The sequence below is a fragment of the Geotrypetes seraphini genome, chromosome 2, assembly GCF_902459505.1.
Source record: "Geotrypetes seraphini chromosome 2, aGeoSer1.1, whole genome shotgun sequence".
Classification (NCBI taxonomy): Eukaryota; Metazoa; Chordata; class Amphibia; order Gymnophiona; family Dermophiidae; genus Geotrypetes; species Geotrypetes seraphini.
The window spans coordinates 208,045,251-208,068,123 of NC_047085.1; the positions used below are offsets into that span (position 1 = coordinate 208,045,251).

General features: G+C 42.4%; 1 protein-coding gene across 14 annotated transcripts in view; it reads left to right on the forward strand.

The window, feature by feature from the left end:
* Nucleotides 1-22,873, forward strand: part of FAM217A (family with sequence similarity 217 member A) — a 166,451-nt gene that overhangs the window by 101,941 nt on the left and 41,637 nt on the right. For all 14 annotated transcript variants that reach the window (XM_033934797.1, XM_033934811.1, XM_033934798.1 and 11 more), the window contains one exon: nucleotides 4,002-4,090. In XM_033934797.1, the coding sequence (XP_033790688.1) occupies nucleotides 4,002-4,090 (89 nt within the window). The remainder of the gene's footprint in view (nucleotides 1-4,001; nucleotides 4,091-22,873) is intronic.

Here is a 22,873-nt window from a genome sequence, read left to right on the forward strand (position 1 = left end):
TTTAAGGTTCCAGTATTTTATACCCTACCTAAGATTCATAAAAGATTACTGAATCCCCCAGGACGTCCGATAGTTTCAGCAAGAGATTCTGTCCTGGAATGCAGCTGTAAATTTATTGACTAATGTTTGCAACCTCGTACCCTTGTCTTGCTCTTATATACAAGATACTATGCATATGTTTTAGATTTAATGATGCTTTGGTGATAGCCACACTGGATGTGGTGTGTCTCTACATCAACATTCCACAGGATGAGGCGGTCGAGGTAGTTAGCCAAGTGCTAGAAACCAGACCTCGCCCTTAGTTGGTTCTGAAGGAGTTTTTGGTCTCTCTTACAGAACTGGCATTATCTAAGAATTATTTTTAATTCAAAGACCAGTTCTTTTTTCAAAAGAAAGGATGGCGATGGGGGCGTCATTTGCCCCTTCAGTAGCCAACTTGTTTATGGCTCAATTTGAGACACAATGGGTATACTTCTTTCCTGATTTTCAATCTGTGCTAGGGTGGTGGAGATATATTGACAACATTTTGCTTTTTTATAAGGGATCTCTGACAAAGTTAAAAGAATTTGTGGAATTCTTAAATCAGTGTCATCAAACGATTAGATCTGAGTTGAATTGGAGTACTTCACATATATCTTTTTGGATATTTTGATCTGTCCTAGTGAAGGCAGTTTTGTTATGTCAGGTTTCCATAAAGCTACAGACCGAAATACTATTCTCCACTGTTCCAGTATGCATCTTGTCCATTCCAAGATGGGACGTCCTTTTCGGCAGTTCCTGCTTTACAGGAGATTGTGTTCAGAAACGGCTGATTTTGTCATTAAGGCTAAACATTTGAAGGAGAGGCTTATACAGCGAGGATATCCAGCAGCACAGGTTGATTAGGCTGCTAAACGAGCCAGATGGAATCATAAAGAATATTTACTCCAGTATGAGGACCAAAAGACAAAGGAAGAGATTCTGACCTGTGTGCTGAAGTACAGTGAGCATACACCTTTGATGGTTAAAAACCATGAAACATCATTTGAACATTCTTATGGCTCATCCTGCTTTGAAAGATTTGAATTGTATTTTTTCATACACTAGAAATATGAATTTAAGAGATCAACCTATGTCTGGCTATACCACGGATACCTGTAGGGATGAGGGGGTGGAGTTTTATGGGCATCGTAAGTGTGATCATTGTGTGGCCTGTCCCCATGATGGTGGATGGCCCTATATTTTTGGATGTGAAACAGAATAAAACGTATCAGTTAGAAGCAGATACATCCTGCACTTCCATGAATGTGATTTATCTATTGATCTGCCCATGTGGGTTATATTATGTGGGACAGATATCTAGACAACTTAGGATCCGTCTTACGGAGTATCGGCATTGTATTTCTGCAGGAAAGATAATGGAGCTTCTTGTGGAACTTTGCCAGCAACTACAGCACACTTTCGCCTCTTTTCAGTGTAGGGTGTTAGAACAACTGAGTTTGACAGTAAGGAGGGGTGATATTCGACACCAGTTACGTCAGAAAGAGCAGCATTGGATATTCATGCTGCATTCTACTGCCCCTATTAACTTAAATCAGGCTATAGAGTGGAAGGTGTTCCTGTAGGGAGCCTCCTTCTTAATGACGTTTACAAGACTTCCGGTTTAAAAGCCCTGTGTCGGTATGTTGAATAGGACCAGTCAGAAACTAGAATTAGACATTTGGCTAACACCCCTGATGATGCTTTTTGTGAAACGGGGTCTCCCACTGGTACTGTTGGTGTGAATCGTGGACATTTGGATGCTATAAATTAAAATTTTGGAGAAGGAGCAAGCGTAAGGGGCTGCCAAGTAAAAAAACATTTTGGCATAGTGTTAGCCGCAGCACATGTTAACAGCAAATTTAATTGAAGTCTACATTGATGACTGTAAGAGTGACTGTGATTGCTTGGAATTGGTTGCTCTAGAAGCAATTCTATCATTTTTGGCTTTTTTTTGCTGTTTTTCTACTGCCACATTAATGAATTTTATTTTTTTCCTCTGCTATATGTGACTTTCCTATCATTGGAAAAGGTTTGTGCTAGAGTTATACACACACAAGTTGGAGTTTTTTTTCTGACCAATGATGACTAGTGAGCCCCCCTGGCTTGCAGCTTTGGTTGCCAGGTTAAGCTCCTCCTAGTGAAGTGAGGTCTTTTTTTCTCCACTGTGTGGTTAGTCTGGTCTTTTTGCCTCTCCCTTGATAGAAGAAGAGAAAATGTTTGTGAATTTTGATATAATTTTCCTGCCTGGTGATTATTGGGGATACAAATACACCCATACCTGGACGATTAGCTGATCAGAGCACCATAAAAACCAAATGGCAAGCAGGCAGTACGGCAAGTTGTGGATCTCCTACAGGATATGGGCTGGATAGTCAACTTCAAGAAGAGTCATCTAGAGCTGACCCAATGTTTGGAGTATTTGGGCATCTGCTTTCTTCCTGAGCCACACAAACAGAAATTCAGGAAGCAAATATCAAAGCTCTTAGTGATGCCGAGTACTATAGCCTGGCATTACCCTCCAGGTGTTGGGCTCAATGGCCACCCTCAAAGTAGTTCTCTGGGCGAGGGCACATATGCGCCCCCTTCAGGATTCCCTGCTCTCCAGGTGGTCCCTGCTGTGACATTCTCTCCAGCTGCAGCTTTCCTGGACAGGGGTGCTCCTTATCCTTATCCACTGGACCTGCTATAAGACCTAGTGGTCCTGCAGTGAGTTGGGACAGGAAGGATGCCTCATTTTCCAGCCACCTGCGATGACTTTTAACTCTCTACGGCCTACCCGGCGTACCTCTGAAATCCCTGGTGGTCCAGCGATGTGCTGGGGCAGGAGGGATCCCTCCTGCCTCCTATCCCAGCTTCCTGCGACATCTTTTAACTCCCTCCGGGCTCCCCCATGGACTCAGGCAGCCATTTAGCTCAGCACAGGGCAGGAGTGCAGAAAAACCGCTCCTACTCTGGCCTACCGCTTGACTATCAGGGATTTCAAAGGTACGTGAAAGAGGCCTGAGGGAGTTAAAAGTCATTGCAGCTGGCCGGAACAGGAAGCAGGAGGGATCCCTCCTGTGCCGGCCCACCACTAGACCACCAGGGATTTCAAAGGTAAGTTGGGGAGGCCTGCATGGCATTGGGAGGGGGGAACAGGGTGCACAGCCTGGCAGGGAAGGAAGGGAGGGAAGGAGGGAGACTGGGTGCAGAGCCTGGCAGGGCATGACAGGGCACTTGAATATTAACACACACAGTTTATATTCTAGTCAACCTTTTTACCTCCTTTTTTGGGGAAAAAATGTTACCTCGGTTTATATTCAGGTTGGCTTATATTTGAGTATATACGGTAAGTGTATAGCCCTCAATGGAGACTCTTCCAACTTTGTTAGTTGGGCTGAGAACTTTTCAGCGATCCCTCATATAAATAAATATGAAGGGGACCATTTGAGTCTCAGTTGGTGCTATGGAGGCAATGTTCATAGCCTCAATGAAAGGGTATTATGATCATATTTTATGGGTGATAACTGTTGGCTAAATTCAGGGCTCATTAAAGTAGGGGTTTCTGGAGAAGTTTTATATATCGCATCTGCCCAATTTCAGTATTACAATGACCATACTAGGGTTTCTTTTTGAGGGGAGGAAGGGGGGATATGAAATAATAGGAAGACACCTAGGAGTTTGTGAATTAAATCTCTTGGTGGCAGACGCCAGCTGTAGCTGAACTAAAAGCTTAAAGGAGCAAGAGGAATCTGCTGGGCCTAAATAAATAAAGGAAATATCACTCAGATTTGAGTTTCTGTCAAGTACTTGTGACCTGGATTGACCACTGTTGGAAGGAGGGTACTGGGCTAGATAGACCATTGCTCCATCTCAACATGGCTATTCTTATGTTCTCTTAATTATGAACTAGAAACAGGCATACAACTAAACTTCAACAACCAAAGATTTCCATCCTTGTATGCATTTAAAGTAATGAAAATATATTACTTGTTATATAGCTCCATCAACATGGTTCCTTTTCAAGTAAGCAACAGTCTTCTGGCACCTGGAGCTTTTCATCAAATCAAAGAAATACTACAGAAAACAGGTAGGCAATACTAACAATATCATTTTAAAACACAACTTTAGCATTTTATTTCATTAAAGAAGAATGAATATTAGAGAAATCAGACTAATAACATATCTAGAGTAGAGGGCCAGATGTATAAAGGGGTTTAACCTGTTTATGACCTGCTTCATCAAGGTGTTAGCCTTGAGACACAGAATGGAAGAAGAACCTTAATGAATTAGAACATTAGTGTTTATAGTGCACTTCAGCAGCTCTTGACACACATGGCATATAAAGACCTACTTCCCAACACATTGCTTCCTCTCAAGTGCCAGCTGGTGATGTGATCATTTTTATAGTTTGTGGACCAGATAAACTTATCTTGCATTGCATGAGATTAACACAACTGTCCCACGAGTTTAGAATACATGTGGTTCCCAACATTTGAGAACAAATAGTATGCCAGGTATGCATTAGGGTGGTTCAAAAAATAAAGTTCATGGGACATGACCTCCACAAGTCTATATTTGTTCTATGTCTGGCCACTGTTAATTGTGCTACATCATAAACCTTTTGGTGAACATTTAGAGGTCGCTCAGTGATTTTTAATTTAATACATAAAATGCAATTATAGAATTGCTGTGCTGTGAACAAGGCTGCCCTGTGAACTTCTAAAAGCTAAGTTGCTCAGCGTTTCATATTCTGCTCTTTTCACTGTTTTTCAGCATTATATCTGCTTAATTTCTCTTCTCCTTCTCCCTGTTTCTTACTAAAAAAAAATAAAAAACCACAAAAAAATAAACCCTTCTCTTTCCTCTGTTAAATCTTATTTCCTCTTCCTTTTCATAGGAATAAGGGTAAGACTTATATTAACTCTAATTAAATTCTGGTGCCTATGGCACAGGGTGACTAAAGTAGGGAAAATCCTGTTATAAATCCTGTGTTTTAGGGTAGCCACTGATTTGGTACAGAGCCTACATATTTGTTTAAAATCCTGTGTTTTAGGGTAGCCACTGATCTGGTATAGAGCCTGTATTTCTGACTTACTAGTTTTCAGCCATTGTTTTCTGCTGATTAGGTGTAGAAGGGAGGAGCTCTGGTTTATTACTAAGGTTAACTGCATTATCTTTGGGACAGTGCTCTGAACAAGGTTACCCTGTGAACTTCTAAAAGCTAAGTTACTCAGCATTTCATATTCTGCTGTTTTCACTGTTTTCAGCATTATATCTGCTTAATTTCTCTTCTCCTCTTCCCTGTTTCTTACTTAAAAAAACACAAAAAAATAAATCCTTCTCTTTCCTTTGTTAAATCTTATTTCCTCTTTCCCTTCATAGGAATAAGGGCTAGACTTATAGTCCCACCCACCCCAGGGACCACTTTTCATATATAGAGACCCAAATAATCAGGACTACTAAAATCAAGTCACTTCACAACCAATCAAGATGACCTTTATTCTATGCAATCACTGTGGTGCTTTAATTCCAAGACATACTATTTGGAGACTTAAGGCTTGCCCCATATGTCTTCAACTTGCTAGTATTAAGGAGGAGCTCTGCAAACTTAAACAGGAATTGAATACAATTAAAGCAGCTTCCATTGCTCCACAAAATCATACCAACTTACCACCTCTACTTCAAAGAATAAAACAGCCCAGAAATAAATGGGTCACAGTAGGCTCAGGAAGACTGCGACATGTAACACAGAAACATCCACCTTCACTAATATTACCTCTACAGAATTCCTTCGCTCCACTAGTGCACTGCGATACTCAAGGAAACAGAAGGGAGGTGGGACTGGAACCAATGAAGGTAACTCAAGAGAACAAGCGCACCCTAAGCACAAATAAAAAAGCCAAAAACAGAAAACTATTACTGTTGGGGGATTCCATCATCAGAGGCATTAACCTTGGAACACAAGGCGAGGAGACCAAAATAGTGAAATGTCTTCCAGGATCCTTAGCTACCAGGAGTTCCAGGCAAATACAGACTATAATTAAAGAAGAAACTAAGGATTTTAACACTGATGTTGTTATCCATCTGGGAAAAAATGGCCTGGCCAACAACTCCACACTTGCAGCACAGAAAGCTTTTCGGGAGCTTGGTGAGGGCATGAAACCTTTTGTAAAGACTTTAGCTTTTTTTGAAATACTGCCTGCATATGGAAAGGGAGAGCGAAGAGTGAAAAACACAGAGGACTTTAATAGATGGCTCAAAGCCTGGTGCCATCAAGAAGGCTTCAGGTACATAGGAGGATGGGGAAATACATGGACGGACAAGAAGCTATATTGCACTGATCGGCTACATATTACTAAAGCAGGAAAAAGAAACCTTGCGGAGAAATTTAGACAATATGTTTCTAGGCATTTAAACTAGAATGTGGGGGTGGTGTATGTATGAAGGACAATTATAGAGACCACCCCCGGCAAAAGAAAAGATGTGATAGTAGTAAAGATTGCAACATAAACAATATCAGCAACTCATTTCTTAGTATTGCAACCGAAAGTGAAATGAAACAAAAATCTATAAGAAAAAGGAGATTACCACTGAAAAATAGCTGAAAAGCGATGACCACAAATGCTCGCAGTCTAAATAACAAACCCTGATGTTAGAGGCAGATCTAGATATTGTCACTATCACAGAGACATGGTTCAGTGAATCACATGAATGGGATGCAAACATACTGGGATATAATCTTTTTAGGAAGGACAGAGATGGTCAAAAAGATGGAGGAGTAGCTTTCTATGTAAAGATCAATATCTAAGCGACCGAAATGCAAGGGACCTGGGGAGAAGAAGAAGCGATATGGATCGCTCTGAAAAGAGAAGATGGAACTTCTATCTACGTGGGTGTAGTCTACAGACCTCTGACTCAATCGTAGCAAATTGATAAGGATCTGATTGTGGATATCCAAAATTTTGGAAGGAAAGAGGAGGTGCTGCTGTTGGGAGATTTCAACCTGCCAGATGCGGACTGGAATGTTCCGTCTGCAGAATCTGAAAGAAGTAGGGAGATTGTGGATGCCTTTCAAGAGGCTCTGCTCAGACAAATGGTGAAGGAACCCACAAGGGAAAAAGCGATATTGGATCTGGTCCTCACAAATGGAGAGAATATCTCTAATGTTCAATTGGGTACTCACCTGGGAAGTAGTGATCATCAAACGGTTTGGTTTGATATAACGGCTAAAGTGGAGCGCGGCCGCACGATACTTAAAGTCCTAGATTTCAAACGTACAGACTTTAATGCAATGGGAGAGTACCTGAAGAAAGAGCTGTTAGGATGAGAGGACATAAGAGAAGTGGAAAGACAGTGGTCTAAGCTGAAAGGAGCGATAAAAATGGCTACGGACCTTTATGTGAAGAAAATCAATAAAAACAAGAGAAAAAGGAAGCCAATATGGTTCTCCAAACTAGTGGCGGAGAAAATAAAGGCGAAAGAGTTGGCGTTCATGAAATATAAAAAAAACCAAGAAGAGGAGTGCAAAAAGGACTACAGGGTGAAACTGAAAGAAGCCAAGAGAGAGATACGTCTTGCGAAAGCACAGGCGAAAGAACAAATGGCTAAAATTGTAAAAAAGGGAGACAAAAATTTTTTCAGATATATTAGTGAAAGGAGGAATATGAAAAATGGAATTGCTAAACTAAAGGATGCTGGGAACCGAAATGTGGAGAGTGATGAGGAAAAAGCAAATGTACTAAACAAATACTTCTGTTCTGTGTTCACAGAAGAAAATCCTGGAGAAGGACCAAGATTGTCTGGCAAAGTTACATGAGAAAATGGAGTGAATTCTGCGCCGTTCACGGAGGAGAGTGTTTATGAGCAACTTGAAAAACTGAAGGTGGACAAAGCGATGGGACCAGATGGGATCCATCCCAGGATACTATGGGAGCTCAGAGAGGTTCTGGCGAGTCCTATTAAAGACTTGTTCAACAAATCTCTGGAGACGGGAGTGGTTCCTGGGGACTGGAGGAGAGCGGATGTGGTCCCTATTCACAAAAGTGGTCACAGGGATGAAGTAGGAAACTACAGGCCGGTGAGCCTCACTTCAGTTGTTGGAAAAATAATGGAAGTGTTGCTGAAAGAAAGGTTAGTGTACTTTCTTGAATGTAATGGGTTACAGGATCTGAGGTAACATGGCTTTACAAAAGGTAAATCGTGCCAAACGAACCTGATTGAATTTTTTGATTGGGTGACCAGAGAGCTGGATTGAGGACATATGCTAGATGTAATTTACTTAGATTTCAGCAAAGCCTTTGATATAGTTCCTCATAGGAGACTGTTGAACAAACTTGAAGGGCTGAAGTTAAGACCCAAAGTGGTGAACTGTGTTAGAAACTGGCTGTCAGACAGACGCCAGAGGGTGGTGGTTAATGGAAGTTGCTCGGAGGAAGCAAGGTGAGTAGTGGAGTCCCTCAGGGTTCGGTACTGGGGTAGATCCTGTTCAATATGTTTGTGAGTGACATTGCTGAAGGGTTAGAAGGAAAAGTGTGCCTTTTTGCAGATGATACCAATATTTGTAACAGAGTAGACACCGAAGAGGGAGTGGAAAATATGAAAAAGGATCTGCAAAAGTTAGAGGAATGGTCTAATGCCTGGCAACTAAAATTCAATGCAAAGAAATGCAGAGTAATGCATTTGGGGATTAATAATCAGAAGGAACCGTATATGCTGGGAGGTGAGAAGCTGATATTCACGGATGGGGAGAGGGACCTTGGGGTGATAGTGTCTGAAAAAACAGTGTGACAAGACAGTGGCTGCTGCCAGAAGGATGTTGGGCTGAATAAAGAGAGGCGTAGCCAGTAGAAGGAAGAAGGTGTTGATGCCCCTGTACAGGTGGTAAGGCTCCACTTGGAGTATTGTATTCAGTTTTGGAGAACGTATCTGGCGAAGGACATAAGACGACTTGAAGGAGAAGACGTATAAGGAGAGACTGGAAGCCCTGAATATGTATACCCTAGAGGAAAGGAGGGACAGGGGAGATATGATTCAGACGTTCAAATACTTGAAGGGTATTAACATAGAACAAAATCTTTTCCAGAGAAAGGAAAATGGTAAAACCAGAGGACATAATTTGAGGTTGAGGGGTGGTAGATTCAAAGGCAATGTTAGGAAATTCTACTTTACGGAGAAGATGGTGGATGTCTGGAATGCGCTCCCGAGAGAGGTGGTGGAGAGTAAAACTGTGACTGAGTTCAAAGAAGCGTGGGATGAACACAGAGGATCTAGAATCAGAAAATAATATTAAATATTGAACTAAGACCAGTACTGGGCAGACTTGCACGGTCTGTGTATGGCCGTTTGGTGGGGGATGGGCTGGGGAGGGCTTCAGTGGCTAGGAGGGTGTAGATGGGCTGGAGTAGGTTTTAACGGAGATTTCGGCAAATGGAACCCAAGCACAATATCGGGTAGAGCTTTGGATTCTTGCTCAGAAATAGCTAAGAAAAAAAAAATTTTAAATTTAAATTGAATCAGGTTGGGCAGACTGAATGGACCATTCGGGTCTTTATCTGCTGTCATCTACTATGTTACTATGTTATGTTACTATGTTAATTTGCATCTAAACCTGAACTGTGAGCAAATGCACATGGAAAGAAGTTACAATACTATGAGAGGCATTTTTGATAGGATATCTAAGTCTGACTTTGGATGTTTCTGCAAAAACATTGAAAAGTCGGGTCGGAAAAACAACTATTTTTTCTACTGCAAGATGTCTGTCCTCTTTTTTTTTTTTTTTTTTGCTGAAAATGACTCATCTAGACATTTTGGCCCATAGGTCATCTATGTTTGGGTCATTTTTGAAAATCAAAATGTCCAAATGCAAAACGTCCAAAATCAGCCCATTTGGACATAGGAGGGGCCAGCATTTTATGAACTAAAATTCACATAAAGGGTGTCAGGTACACATTTCACCATAACCCCCTTATAGTGTATGGTAAGTCCTCCAAAATTCTCCAAAACCTACTATACCCACCTGTCTACCACCCCCATAGCCCTTATGGTTGCAGGTGTCACTTAATGGCAGTTTGGCAGGACAGTAGGTTTTAGGTGGGTTTTGGCGAGCTCACACTTTCCACCATAAATGTCACGACTAGAGTGGAATTTAGGTTTGGATTTTCCCCCCCTATGGTTCACTACATCAGACACCCTCTTGCTGTTCTACTAGGATTTCCTATATCTGCAGTTGTCATACATGCTGGTATGTACTGTTTCTTTCACATCTTTGGAGGGTGGGAGGAAGTCAATGACAACTGGGAGAGGGGGGGAGGGCGCTGGGGTGGGGGTCATGCATTGCTTACATCTGTCCAGTGGTTATCTGGTCAGTTTGGGTACCTTTTTGGCCCTTGTGCGCTTTTAAACATGTCTAACTCCAAATGTCTAAATTAAGCCCTGGATACCTTCAAAAAGGTTTCATTATCTCTGTAAGACATCCAAGTCCTAAGGTTGCCCTAATCCCACCCAAAATGCGCCTTAAGATTTAGACATACTGGAGAGAAAATGATCTGCAAGATGTCTAAAACGTCAGTTTTGAAAATTGGCACTTGGACGTTTTAGCAATTAAAATGTCCAAATGTCACTTTATGCTATTTTCTTGGACATCTTTCTGTTTTGAAATTGAGCCCCATACTATGTTACTTACAGCTGAAAATAGGCTTGTTGGCTTAATGATTTATTATGCATTGTTCATTGATGACTGGTAACTGGTGTCATTATTCTACTACTACTACTATTATTTCTATAGCGCTACCAGATACACACAGCGCTGTACAGTCACAAAGAGTAAGAAAACAGTCCCTGCTTGAAAGAGCTTACAAGCAAGACAGACAAAAATACAAAATATGCAATAAATACAAAATGTTTGTTATATGCGAATGCTAAACTGAACGGTAGTCCTACATTCAGTCAAGATGGCTAGATCTTTCTGTGCTGAGCAACAAGGTGCGAAGGAAGATCTGCTTCTGCTCCTCATTCCTTGTGAGATTTGAATTATGATGCTACATTAATAATAATAATAACAGTTTATATACCGCAGGACCGTGAAGTTCTATGTGGTTTACAATGATTAAAAGGTATTACAGATTGAGTGGAATAAACAAAGTTCAGAGTTAGTGAAGAACAATTCGAAGATCATTTGTTGAGGACTAAGATTGTATAGGTCAGTTACCTAAGTACTTCAGGAACAGATGTGTTTTTAGGCATTTCCTGAATTCCCTATAAGTAGTAGGCACGAGCAGTTGTTCCAGGTCTTTACCCCATAATGCTGCTTGATGTGAGAAAAGATGTTGGTGATGACTTTTAAATTTACAACCTCTAACCGGATGTGAACTTCTCCTATGTCTGTTAGTTGTGAAAGAGAAAAGGTCTGTTATATATTTAGGGGCTAAGCCGTAAAGTACCTTGAAGCAAAAACAACCGAACTTGAACTTCACACGAGCCTCCATCGGCAGCCAGTGTAGAAGTGGAGTCGATTACTGTCATTGATGGATGCTGACTGTATAGTACAGGAGTAGGCAATTCCAGTCCTCGAGAGCTGGAGCCAGGTCAGGTTTTCAGGATATCCACAATGAATATGTATGAGATGGATTTGGTCTGAATTTGGCCATTTTGAGGGGTTTTAGAATCTATCAAGGTCTACCACCTCCAAAAAGCCCTTTCATTAATTTTTTGAAGTTCAGGGTAGCTCCCCTGGGCCATTTTTGGTGCAAGATCGTTGCCATCTTGTATTTTCCGAATTTTATTTTAAAAGCCTCTTGCTGCCTCAAAACCGCTCGTTTTTTATTTGACAATGACAGAGATGGACTCAACTCTGTTCTACTCCCCTATCATGCCAGCTTTGTGCCATGGAGCATGTGAGGGAGGGGCAGGAGCCATGTGCTTTGCCTCCTGTGAGTTATAAGGCTGGGAAATCACAGGGAACCCAGGTTTTAGAAAACAAAATTCCCTTCCAAAGTCTCTAAATAGCGAAAGCACCAAATGCAGCTGCAGAGCCTTAGAGAGGCCTGTCTGAGTCCCTGCAGGCTAGATGAGGCAGACCAGCTTTCAAGGTATCTATTTCTAGATGGATCTGTATGGCATTTTTTGGGGCGTACATTGGCTGTGGAAAACAGCCGCTAGTGTTGCTTAGAGCACACAATACCAGAGGCATGGCCTCTTCATGGGCAGAATGTTGGACTGGTCAGCCTGAGGAGATTTGTAGGGCAGCTACATGGTCTACTTTCCATACCTTTATGAAGTTTTACAGAGTGGACATAGTTGCTTGTAAGGCTGCCGCGTTCGGGTCCTCGGTTTTATGGGCAGGACTCATCTGTCTCACCCTAGATGTAAGATACTGTTTGGTATATCATCTATTGTCCGGAATCCTTTGCACTACAAGGGAAAATTAGGTTCTTACGTTGCTTATTTTCTTTGTAGTAGGAAGGCAAAGGATTCTGGACTCCCACTCTGTCAGTTACTTTTCCTGCTTTCTGCCTCAGACAGATGTTGTGGGTCCAGAAATGGAGATATCTTCCAGCCAGTTGGATAAGAATGTACTGGATCATTTAAAAAAAAAAAAAAGAAAGTGTTGAAATTGATAAGTGTTTAAGTGCTCCAGAACTGTTAGTGTGATAGCTTGTTAGTTTCATCTAGAGTTATACTGTTTGGGTTAACATTGTTCACTTTATTTGTTACATAGCAGATCAGAAATATTTTGTTGGGGAGGCTTCCCTCTTCCACTCCTTCTGATTTCTTATAGTGGTAATTGACTGCTTTGGTACAAACTGAAGGTACCAGTACAACCCACTAAGGATGGAGATGGAGTCGAAAGATGTAGATGACATCCTTCTACAATCAATTTGCGACAAGGGGTATAAATCTTATTCTATTCCTATTCTAACTACAGGAAATGGACACTACCATCCAAGTAGACAATCGTATAGAGTATGTTACTCAATTGATTGCTCTATACCAGAGGTGTCAAAGTCCCTCCTCGAGGGCTGCAATCCAGTTGGGTTTTCAGGATTTCCCCAATGAATATGCATGAGATCTATTTGCATGCACTGCTTTCATTGTATGCTAATAGATCTCATGCATATTCATTGGGGAAATCCTGAAAACCCAACTGGATTGCGGCCCTCGAGGAGGGACTTTGACACCGCTGCTCTATACGCATGCCTCACAACATTGAGCCATTCTGGAGGGAAAAAAAACAGTAGGCACAACTACTCGGAAGTCTTCACAGATCAAAATTCATAAGCTATTCTTGTTATGGGGTTCAAAATCAATCTCAATAATAACTTATATTGAATAGTCATATGATCCTCAGCAGGCTCTTCACTCATGCATCATAATACGCATGAGCCATCATCTTCACCAAGTCCGACACAATAAACTATATGCAGATACCCTGTGCTTACCTAAACATCAGAGTAACACTGATCAAGGATTGGGTAGAGGGGACCCAACTAGGAGTTCTCTTAACATGGATAACCTCAGACTCGGATCCAAGAATTCTGCCCCCCCCCCCCGGGTACAAGACTACAGTTCTGTGTAGGGAGAAAAGCGAAGGGGCCAGAGTAGCAATCCTTAAAAAAAATTTCACAAATGTTGAAGTCTTAGAAAAGGTCTCCAAGCGATACATGGATCTACTAACATGGATCTACTAGTATGTTGCCTAACAGACACAATTCTAAGTGGGCTTTCACATGTATATACAGTATGTATTTATTTAATTCATTTTATATCCCATTGTTCCCAGAGAGCTCAGAATGGGTTACAAGGTAACACGCATAATAATTTAGACAAAATGAGTTACATAATGAGTCGATACAGGTTACAGCAACGTTCATATAATATACTGTATTTTTCGCTCTAAGACACCCTCCTTTAGGAGGAAACCCAAGAAAAAAAAATTCTGAACCAAATGGTGTACCCTGTCCCACCGCCCTACCCTGTCCCCTGTCCCCCCTCTGGTGGTCTAGTGGCAGGTTGGGACTGGGAACAGGGCAGGCAGGCCTGGTGGCAGGCAGGCAGGGCACCCTCCCCGGTTCCTTTTTTTAATTCTGGCAGTCCAGCGCTGTCTCGGCAAGAGCTTTCCTTCCTCTTGCCCCTCCCTCGCTGTATGGCTGCCTCCAAGTCCTGCTCATCTCGTGCGGCAGAGCGGCGCACATGGCAGACACAAGCTTTTTGCAGTCCTGTCTGGTCCCGTGCCACTCCTTGAATGGCTGCCGTCATTTCTTGCATGTCAGGGAGCGGCATGGGACCAGGCAGAACCGAAAAGCTCGCACCTGCTTTGTACACCACTCTGCCGAAAGAGATGAGCAGGACTCTTGAGGTATCCGTCCAGCAAGGGAGGGGCAGGAGCGCGGAAAGCTCTTGCCAATATAGCACTGGACCACCGGAATTTTAAAAAGGTACCGGGGAGGGGGGAGGTGAGTGTGTGTTATATTCGCTCCATAAGACACACCTAAGTTTCCACCCACTTTTTTTTGGGGGGGAGGGGGATGTGCATCTTAAGGAGCAAAAAATATGGTAGTTTGTTCATCCTAAATTAGCACAGAGAGAAAGTAGTTTTATACACATGAGGTATGCATTTGCTTTGGAATTACAGACTGGATGGTTGTTTAAACTGCAGGAGGAAGACTGTTGGTTTGGATGCTTTATAGGTCTATTTAAAAATGATGAGGTGCAGAGGGTCTAGGTACTTTACCATAGTGATACTAGGCTAAGGGAATCTGGTGAAGAGGTAAGTTTTTATTGCTTTCCTAAAGCTCAAAAGTCCTTTTAGGAATCTGATATGATGAGGCAGTTGATTCTAGTAACTTGGTAGAAAATGGGAGCAGGATCGGTAGCTGGCACTTTCTAGTCAGAAGCCACAACCAGGGGGTAGTTGCAAACGTGTTTCTTCCTGGGAGCAGAGAAGTCTGTTCGGGATGTAAGGTGGAAGTTTGGCTGATATATAGCAGGGCACCATGTTGTATAATGACTTGTATGCTAGATGCATTGTTTGGTTATGGGAAGCCAGTGGGCCAATGTTAGTGCTTGGGATATGGGATCATGAGTGCGAAGGCTCTTTAGAAGTCTAATTGTTGCATTTTGAACACAGAGACAGTGAAGATTTTTGGCTGTCAGTCTGTTGAATAGTGAGTTGCAGCAGTCCATGCAGGAGAGGACGAAGGGATAAAGAAGTTGGGTAAAGTCAGGTTCGAAGAAATAGTTTCTTATCTTCCAGAGTTGTTGGAGATAGTAGAATGAAGAGGCGACCACTTGAGAGAAATGGTTTGAAAGTGATAGGTTAGAGTCAAGAAGTAACCCTAAGTTGCGTGTTTGATCTTTTGTGGCTATGGTAGCTAATTCCCAGCGAAGAGGATGGGTGTAGTTGCAATGCTCGTTGCGAATCCAAAGGAATTCTGTTATGGAGGCAATATGCTATATTGCTCCATCCAGGGAAATAGGGGGAGGCAAGACCTGACTTTGAATAGTTTACCTATCATAACTCATTAGCTTCAAACTTAAACATGATTCTAAGAGACCTAAACCTTCACTTAGAAGACCATACCATCAAACAGGTGGATGATCCATTATACTTATAGGCTATCAAATACTAGACCCACAGATCAAACACAAAAAAGGACACCAACTAGATCTAGCTACAGTTATCTAACATTCAACCCCTCACCCAGAAATTTATATGTCTGATGGAGAAGGAAGAACGTCATTATGGTCAGATCACTATACATATACATTTAATCTAAACCAGACGTGCCAAAGCTGGCCCACGGTGTCATAAAATTTGGCCTGCAAGCCAATTAAAAATTTGCAATTAAGCTGGCCCGCATCAGCTATAGGCTTAGGTAGAAGAAAGATCTTTACTGCTCTGTCGCGAGACTTGAGGTGCGTGAATCTACAATTGATGCCTTCCAGCAGGCCAGCTTAAGCTAGCCCGCTGGAAGGCATCATGTAAATTCACACGCCTCAAGCCTCGTGGCTGCAATGCTGTGCTCCCGACGCTTTCTACTGCCACCGCTCTTCATGAGCGCCTTCCTCTGCCTTCGTCATCACTGTCACCGCTCATGGTCGCCTGCACCCTCCCGGCTGCCGTCACCATTCGGGTCCCGCCTGGTCCTCCCGGCTGCCTGCCTGAAAATTTTAAAAGAAAAGCTTTCGAACATGTGAGTTCCAAAACCTACTAAGTAGATTTTTTTTTTCATAAATGAGGTCCTACTGGAAACAGACTGCCTTCACAGATAGCAACAACATGTGTGAAATTTGCACCAAAAGCATTTATTCGTAAGGTATATGATACTCAGTGAAAACCTTCTCTTATGCTGGCTAGAATTCTTGAAAATTAAAACTTGCCATTTATCCAGAAAATAGCTTCTCATATCTAACAGGTTTTGGAACTAAGCTCTTCAGTTGTGTGGAAACACTTAGGGGGGAAGTGAGATACTGTGCTAAAATAACCGAACTCAATAGCAGCCCCCATTAGGAATTTCTCTCCTTAATGTTGATTGCATGAATGCTTCTACTGACCCACCCATGGCTACATGTATAGAGCACTGCTAAATAATATTAACTATGGATCAAGAGGTCCTTCAGGCCCCAAAATTTCAGCCAGCCTGAATTTTTTTCCCAAGGGAATATACAATGTGCCATACATTCAAATGGAAAAGGCATATTTCTAAACTGGGACGGACCTGTCCATCAAGCCCAGGATCCTGTTTCCAACAGTGGCCAACCTGGCTGCCTTGTCCTCCCCAAATGGCATGCTCAACCTCATATACTTCTACTAAGACTAAGAGGTGCTTTTTATTAAGGTGTGCATTTAGAGTGCACTAAATTGATTAGCATATCTTAATAAAAGGACCTCTAAGTATCTTAATAAAAAATTTGGCCTGCGACTTAGCCTATGTTTTAGATTTTGGCCCCTTATGTGATTGAGTCCGACACCCCTGATCTAAACTGAGTACAAGGCTAACTGAAACACGCCAAAAAGTTGACATGTTGCTATTTCGGGCCAAAGAAGACTCGATAAGTAAAGACTATACTTTGAAAGACTTTCTAACCCAATGTTGCAAGCTAAGTAATGAGATTATGGACAATATGGCATTTAAATATAGGAAGAACAAAATCAAAAGACAAGCAGACAAATGGTTTGATAATGAACTATTGTAGCTAAAGAGACAGTGTAGGAAATTAGAAAGAGACTGGAGAAAGAGACACACTGTCAGCCAAGGGGTTGACTTGTAAAATCCACAGTTAAAACGAAAATCCAAAACCAAAAGGCTGTGGAAACCGATGTTGCTGATGTAGACTTTATTGGTATAAAAGAGTCGATATAAACATCCACAACTTGAAATTACGAAGAGGACCCAACATGGTCCATGTTTCGACCTAATAGTCTTCCTCAGGGATCCCAGTGTGGTCTCTTCTAGAGTTTGTGGATATAAAAAAAATCTACGCCCGAGCGTTGGTGAACTGTTTTTCTCTGTTGTTGCCGCTAGAAACTGAGACTATTAGGTCGAAACACGGACCATGTTGGGTCCTCTTCATAATTTCAAGTTGTGGATGTTCTTAGCGTCTCTTTTATACCAATAAAGTCTACATAAGCAACAACTGTTTCCACAGCCTTTTGTTTTGGAAAGAGAAACACTGACCATGCCAAGAAGGAATGGAGAAATATGGTTAAATTATATAAGTTAAAACTAAAGTCAGTGAGAAAAACTTAATACGCTAAACTAATGGGTACTGGACCACAAGACACAAAACAGCTGTTTAAACTGCTGAGAGAACTCACGGATACCAAACCCTACTTAACTACAAGAGATGAATGCCCTCCCTCAGCTGTTCAATTAGCAAATTATTTCAAAAGTAAGATACTTGTCATTAGATCACAGACCACAGGAGCCACTGACCTTCAAAATGAAATTCACATCCCATCTTAACCTAATGGCTCCACTTTGGCAGATAGAACATAGAACAACCTTCCCACTTCCAACAATCAACCTAGTGAGAGATGAACAAGGCCTATCAGAAGTATACACGCTCATCATGCGACCTTGACTGTTGCCCATTATAACTATTAAAAACATCCTCACTGCAATTTCAGGCACAACTCCTAGACTGGACACAATCTATGTTGTCAGTCGATCAGTTCCCTACAGACTTTAGTGAAATAGTCATCACCCTTATACTGAAAGAGCATCCATTGACTTACCCTTCAACTACAGGCCAATCACCTCCATATCTCTATATGTAAAAATCATGGTAGCATCACATCTATGAAAATACTTGTATGATTACTCCTTACTACACTTTTCCCAATCTGGATTTAGAACAAACCACAGTGCAGACACTATTGGGAACATTATTAGACACAGCAAGACAACAGTTAAGTGAAGGTGAGAAGATATTAATTATCTAATTATATCCTCAGCCTTAGTAGATCACCCCAGATTATTACGGATACTAGAAGCAGATGAGTCTACATGTGACTTCAGGGATTCCTTCAATTCAGGAAATATCAGGTTAAAACTATGGAAGGAATATCAGAAGCCCAGTCAAACTCCTGTGGCGTTCCGCAGGGCTCACCATTATCGCCGATACTGTTCAACCTGCATCTTGCCTCCCTCCGTTTCATCTTAAACAAAATAGGCATGGCTTCATATAGTTAAGCAGATAATTTCACTCTCCTACCAGTTGAAAACTCACTAACTAAAGAAATAATTAAAAAAAATACAAGATATCTTTAGAATCCTGGATGAAGGACCTCGGACTAAAACTAAACACAGAAAAAAATGCGGTTCCTATTAATGGAGAATAATAATTTTTATATTGGTTGCTAGAGGTTGTTTAACTCCATATTTTACCCACTACAACCTGCCCTAAAAGTATTAGGGATCTCTATAAATAGATGCGGCTTTCTTCAATTACAGATCAACAATGTCATCCAAAAATCCTTCATAACAATATTTAACCTATGACATATACACAAATTTTTTGAAGTACCACAATTTCATCTTCTAGAACAATCCCTAATCTTGTGAATGCTGGATTATTGCAACATCTTGTTCCTACCATGTCCGGCATCTAATATAATAAAATGCTAGGCCGCGCATGCGCACTCCCATCTGCGTGCGTCCGTTTTCCGTGAGATGTAGGGCACCTTAGGTAGGAGTGCGCATGCGCGCTTTCATCACCAGCCGCCGATGCCTCCACAAGCTGGGACCGCAGCCAGCTGCCAATCTCTGTTCCTCCAGCGGGCGGGTGAGCGGGCGGGGGGGGTGTCTCGGAGGAGAGGGATCATGGCCGCTCAGCGCCCCCATCGAGGAGCCCAGCAACTTTTCGCCCCAGATCGGGACCAGAGTCCTTTGCCCCCCCCTTACCTTCCCGCGGATCCGACTACCTTGACGATTCAAGCAGCGTGTGCAGCAGTCTTCACACGCTGCTTCGGGCCATTCTACTGCCCTGATTTGCTCTGCCGCGTCTCTGATGATGTCATCAGTGACGTGCCAGAGTAAATCAGGCCAGTAGAAGGGCCCGAAGCAGCTTGTGAAGACTGCTGCACACGCTGGAATCGCCAGGTTCGTAGTCTGTACCGTGGGAAGGGAAAGGGGGTAGAGGAAACGCTAATGCTGCTGCAGGGAACTGGTGTGGGGGGAGGGAAATGGAGGGGGAGGGAATGCTGCTTTGGACAGACAGAGGGAGGAAGGGAGATAGAAAGAAAAGAAGAAAGACACAGGGGCAGGGAGATACACAGAAAAACAGAAAGACAAAGGGGACTAGGGACAGAGACAGACAGAAAGAAAGACAGCGGGAGTCACGTCAGGAGGGATGCGGGATGCGGCAGAGGGAACTTTTCCAATGGGTGCAACTGGGCGGCTGTTGGGAACCTCTGATCAGGGGCAGAGCAAGTAAGATTTATCATAGGGATAAGAAGGAGGGCGGGAGAAAAAGGAAGGTTCGCCTACTGCTGGACAGGGGGAGAAGGAAAGAGGTGCTGATGGACAGGGGGCTGAAGAAAAAGGAACGGAGGCCTAATGTTGGACAGGGGGAGAAGGAAAGAGGTGCTGCTGGACAGGGGGGAGGTAAAACAAAGGGAGAAGGGCTGCTGCTGCATAAGGAGAGCACTGAAGGGGTGGTGGTGGACACAGGGGAGGTAAAAGGAAGGGAGAATGGACAGGGGGAGCAGGCAAGGGGTGGTGATGGACAGCCAAGGAAAAAGAAAGACAGAAAGAAAGAAAGCGGCTGAGAGAGAGAGAAAGAAATAAAGACAGACACACACACATATATTCTAGCACCCATTAATGTAATGGGCTATAAGACAAGTCAATGATAAAACACTTGCAAACTATACAAAATACAACACGAAGATTAATCTTTTCCATGAATAAATATGACCACATAACACCAGCAAACCTAAAAACACATTGGCTCCCAGTGAAAGGCCAAATCTTATTCAAATTCTATTGCCTGTTTAAAGTACTACACGGCTATGCCCCAATTTATCTGTACAATAAGACTCAGTGAAAGAAGCAAAAAGGCCTCAGAGAAACATGAATCCCTTTTCTTACCCCTCAACCAAATAAACAAAAAGGCTGAAAAAGAAGGCCTGCTGTCATTCCAAGTAGCAAAACTAGATAAAGATGTCGTCAGAATAGAATATTCTGGAAAGAAATCAAAACGACATATTACCTACAATTGGAAAGATTACAATAGATTTAGTTATACATTTTGGTGGAATTCATTGTGTCATATTTATAAAATGGAAAGATCAATTGCCATACAAACAGGGAATTATAATAATTTTAAAATGATTTGGGGCCATTAACAAATTATTGCAATGAGTAGACATCATTTTCCTAATGAAAGTATATTTACATGTAGGATGAGGGGAGAGGGTAAATAGTTTTTGTTTTTAAGGTTTGATTAATAGATTGAAATATAATATATAAATGATATTTTGAATTCAAATACTTGTGGGAAGAGTGGTTGGGGGGGATTAAATTCATGTATGTAAAATCAGAATTGTATGAATATCAAGTGATTTGTAATAGTTAATATGATGTAGTATTGTGCACTTGTTGTAAGATGAAAAATGAATAAAGAATTAAAAAAAACCCCAACAAAAAACGATGTTTAGGAAATACATTTTGCAATGTTAATCCAGTGTCTGTCCAACAATACGCTTTGAAATGTAATTCCCTGGAAATGTCCAGATACCTCTTATTATAAACCACCTAGAGCTGAAAGATTAAGGTGGAATAGAAGTCAATAAATGTAGTGTAATGTATATAGTTTCATCTACTTTAATAAAACCCTAAGCACGCATGCGCACTCCTACCTCCATGATCCCTGCATCTGTGATCCGTAACTCCGTGGCTTCGCATGCGTAGTAGGAGTCAGCGGTGGTTTCTTCTGCGCATGTGGAGGCAACTTAAGCAGGGACGCATGGAGGCGGTGACCACAGAGGCAACTCCCACCCTCACTCTGTCTAACCCAGCGGTCTCAAACTCGTGGCCCCCCAGGTACTGTTCTGCGGCCCGTGGTCTGGCCAGCTCCCTTACAGTCCCTTCCGAAGTTATTTTTAAGTTCAAAGCCACCGCCGCAGCTCCTCTCACAAGCCACACTTGCATCAGAAGCCTCTCTGATGTCATGTCAGAGAGAAGGCTTCCGACGCAGGCGCGGATCGTGAGAGGAGCTGCCACGGCAGCTTTAAACTCAAAAATAACTTCAGCAAGGGACTGTAAGGGAGCCGGCCAGAAACAAATAGAGATGCTGCTGCAAAGGGAAGGTGAGGGTGGGGGAATGCTGCTGCTGCAGCTGCACAGGGAAGTGGAGGGGGAGGGAATGCTGCTGCTGCTCAGGGAATTGGGGGGGGAGGGAAATGCTGCTGCTGCACAGGGAAGGGGGGAGAAAGGGGGGCCAGGGAGCAAACTTGCTTTGCTTTGGGGGGAGGGGTGTGCTGGGGGCAGGGAGCAATCTTGGTTTGCTTTGGGGGGGGACAGGGGGACACTGAGAAAAACAAAGAAAGGTAGGTAGGGGGCCATGGAGAAAGACAGGCAGGCAGTGCACGAGAACAAAAGACAGCGGGCAGGAGAGAGACAGAAAGACGGGGCCAGGGAGAGAGACAGAGGGCCAGGGATAGAGACAGACAGAAAGACAGACAGACAAAGGGGGCCAGGCAGGCAGACAGAAAGAAAGACAGGGGGCCAGAGAGCAGTGGCGTACCTAGGGTATGAGGCACCCGGGGCCCATCATTTTTTGACACCCCCCATGTAAAAAAATATTTTTTTGTAATGACCATGAAACGGAATAAATGGTCAGAATAGAAACAGGCAGTGAAAATTTTCTTATATTCCAAACATAACATAACATAAATTATGTCTGAATTGTCATGACATCAGAAGTACATATGGAGTAGTTGCAGGTGATGCTTGGGACAGTTCTGCTTGTGTTAGTTCGGTTTTATGTGTTTTTTGAATAGAAGGGTTTTTATTTCTTTTTGAAGGTTTTGCAGTCTGTGGTCGATGTCAATTGGTTGTAGAGTTGGGGGTCGAGTGTTGCAGCTCGAATGGCTAGGAGGTTGTCGAACAGTTTTTTTCTTTTGACGTTTTTGGTTGGAGGGTGTGTGAATGGTGCGTGAGTTCTCCTATGTCTGGTTGAGGTGGATTGAATTATTTAGCTGAAGAAATTAGTTACCCCCTCAACCCACACACATTAATTCTCTTCCATTTTTGTTCCCATTATAAAAAACACTGATAAGTTCCCAGAAAAAAATACATTAAAATAAGAAGTGAAAACAAAGGCCCCTACAGATGAGAACATAACATAAGAATAGCCTAACTGGGTC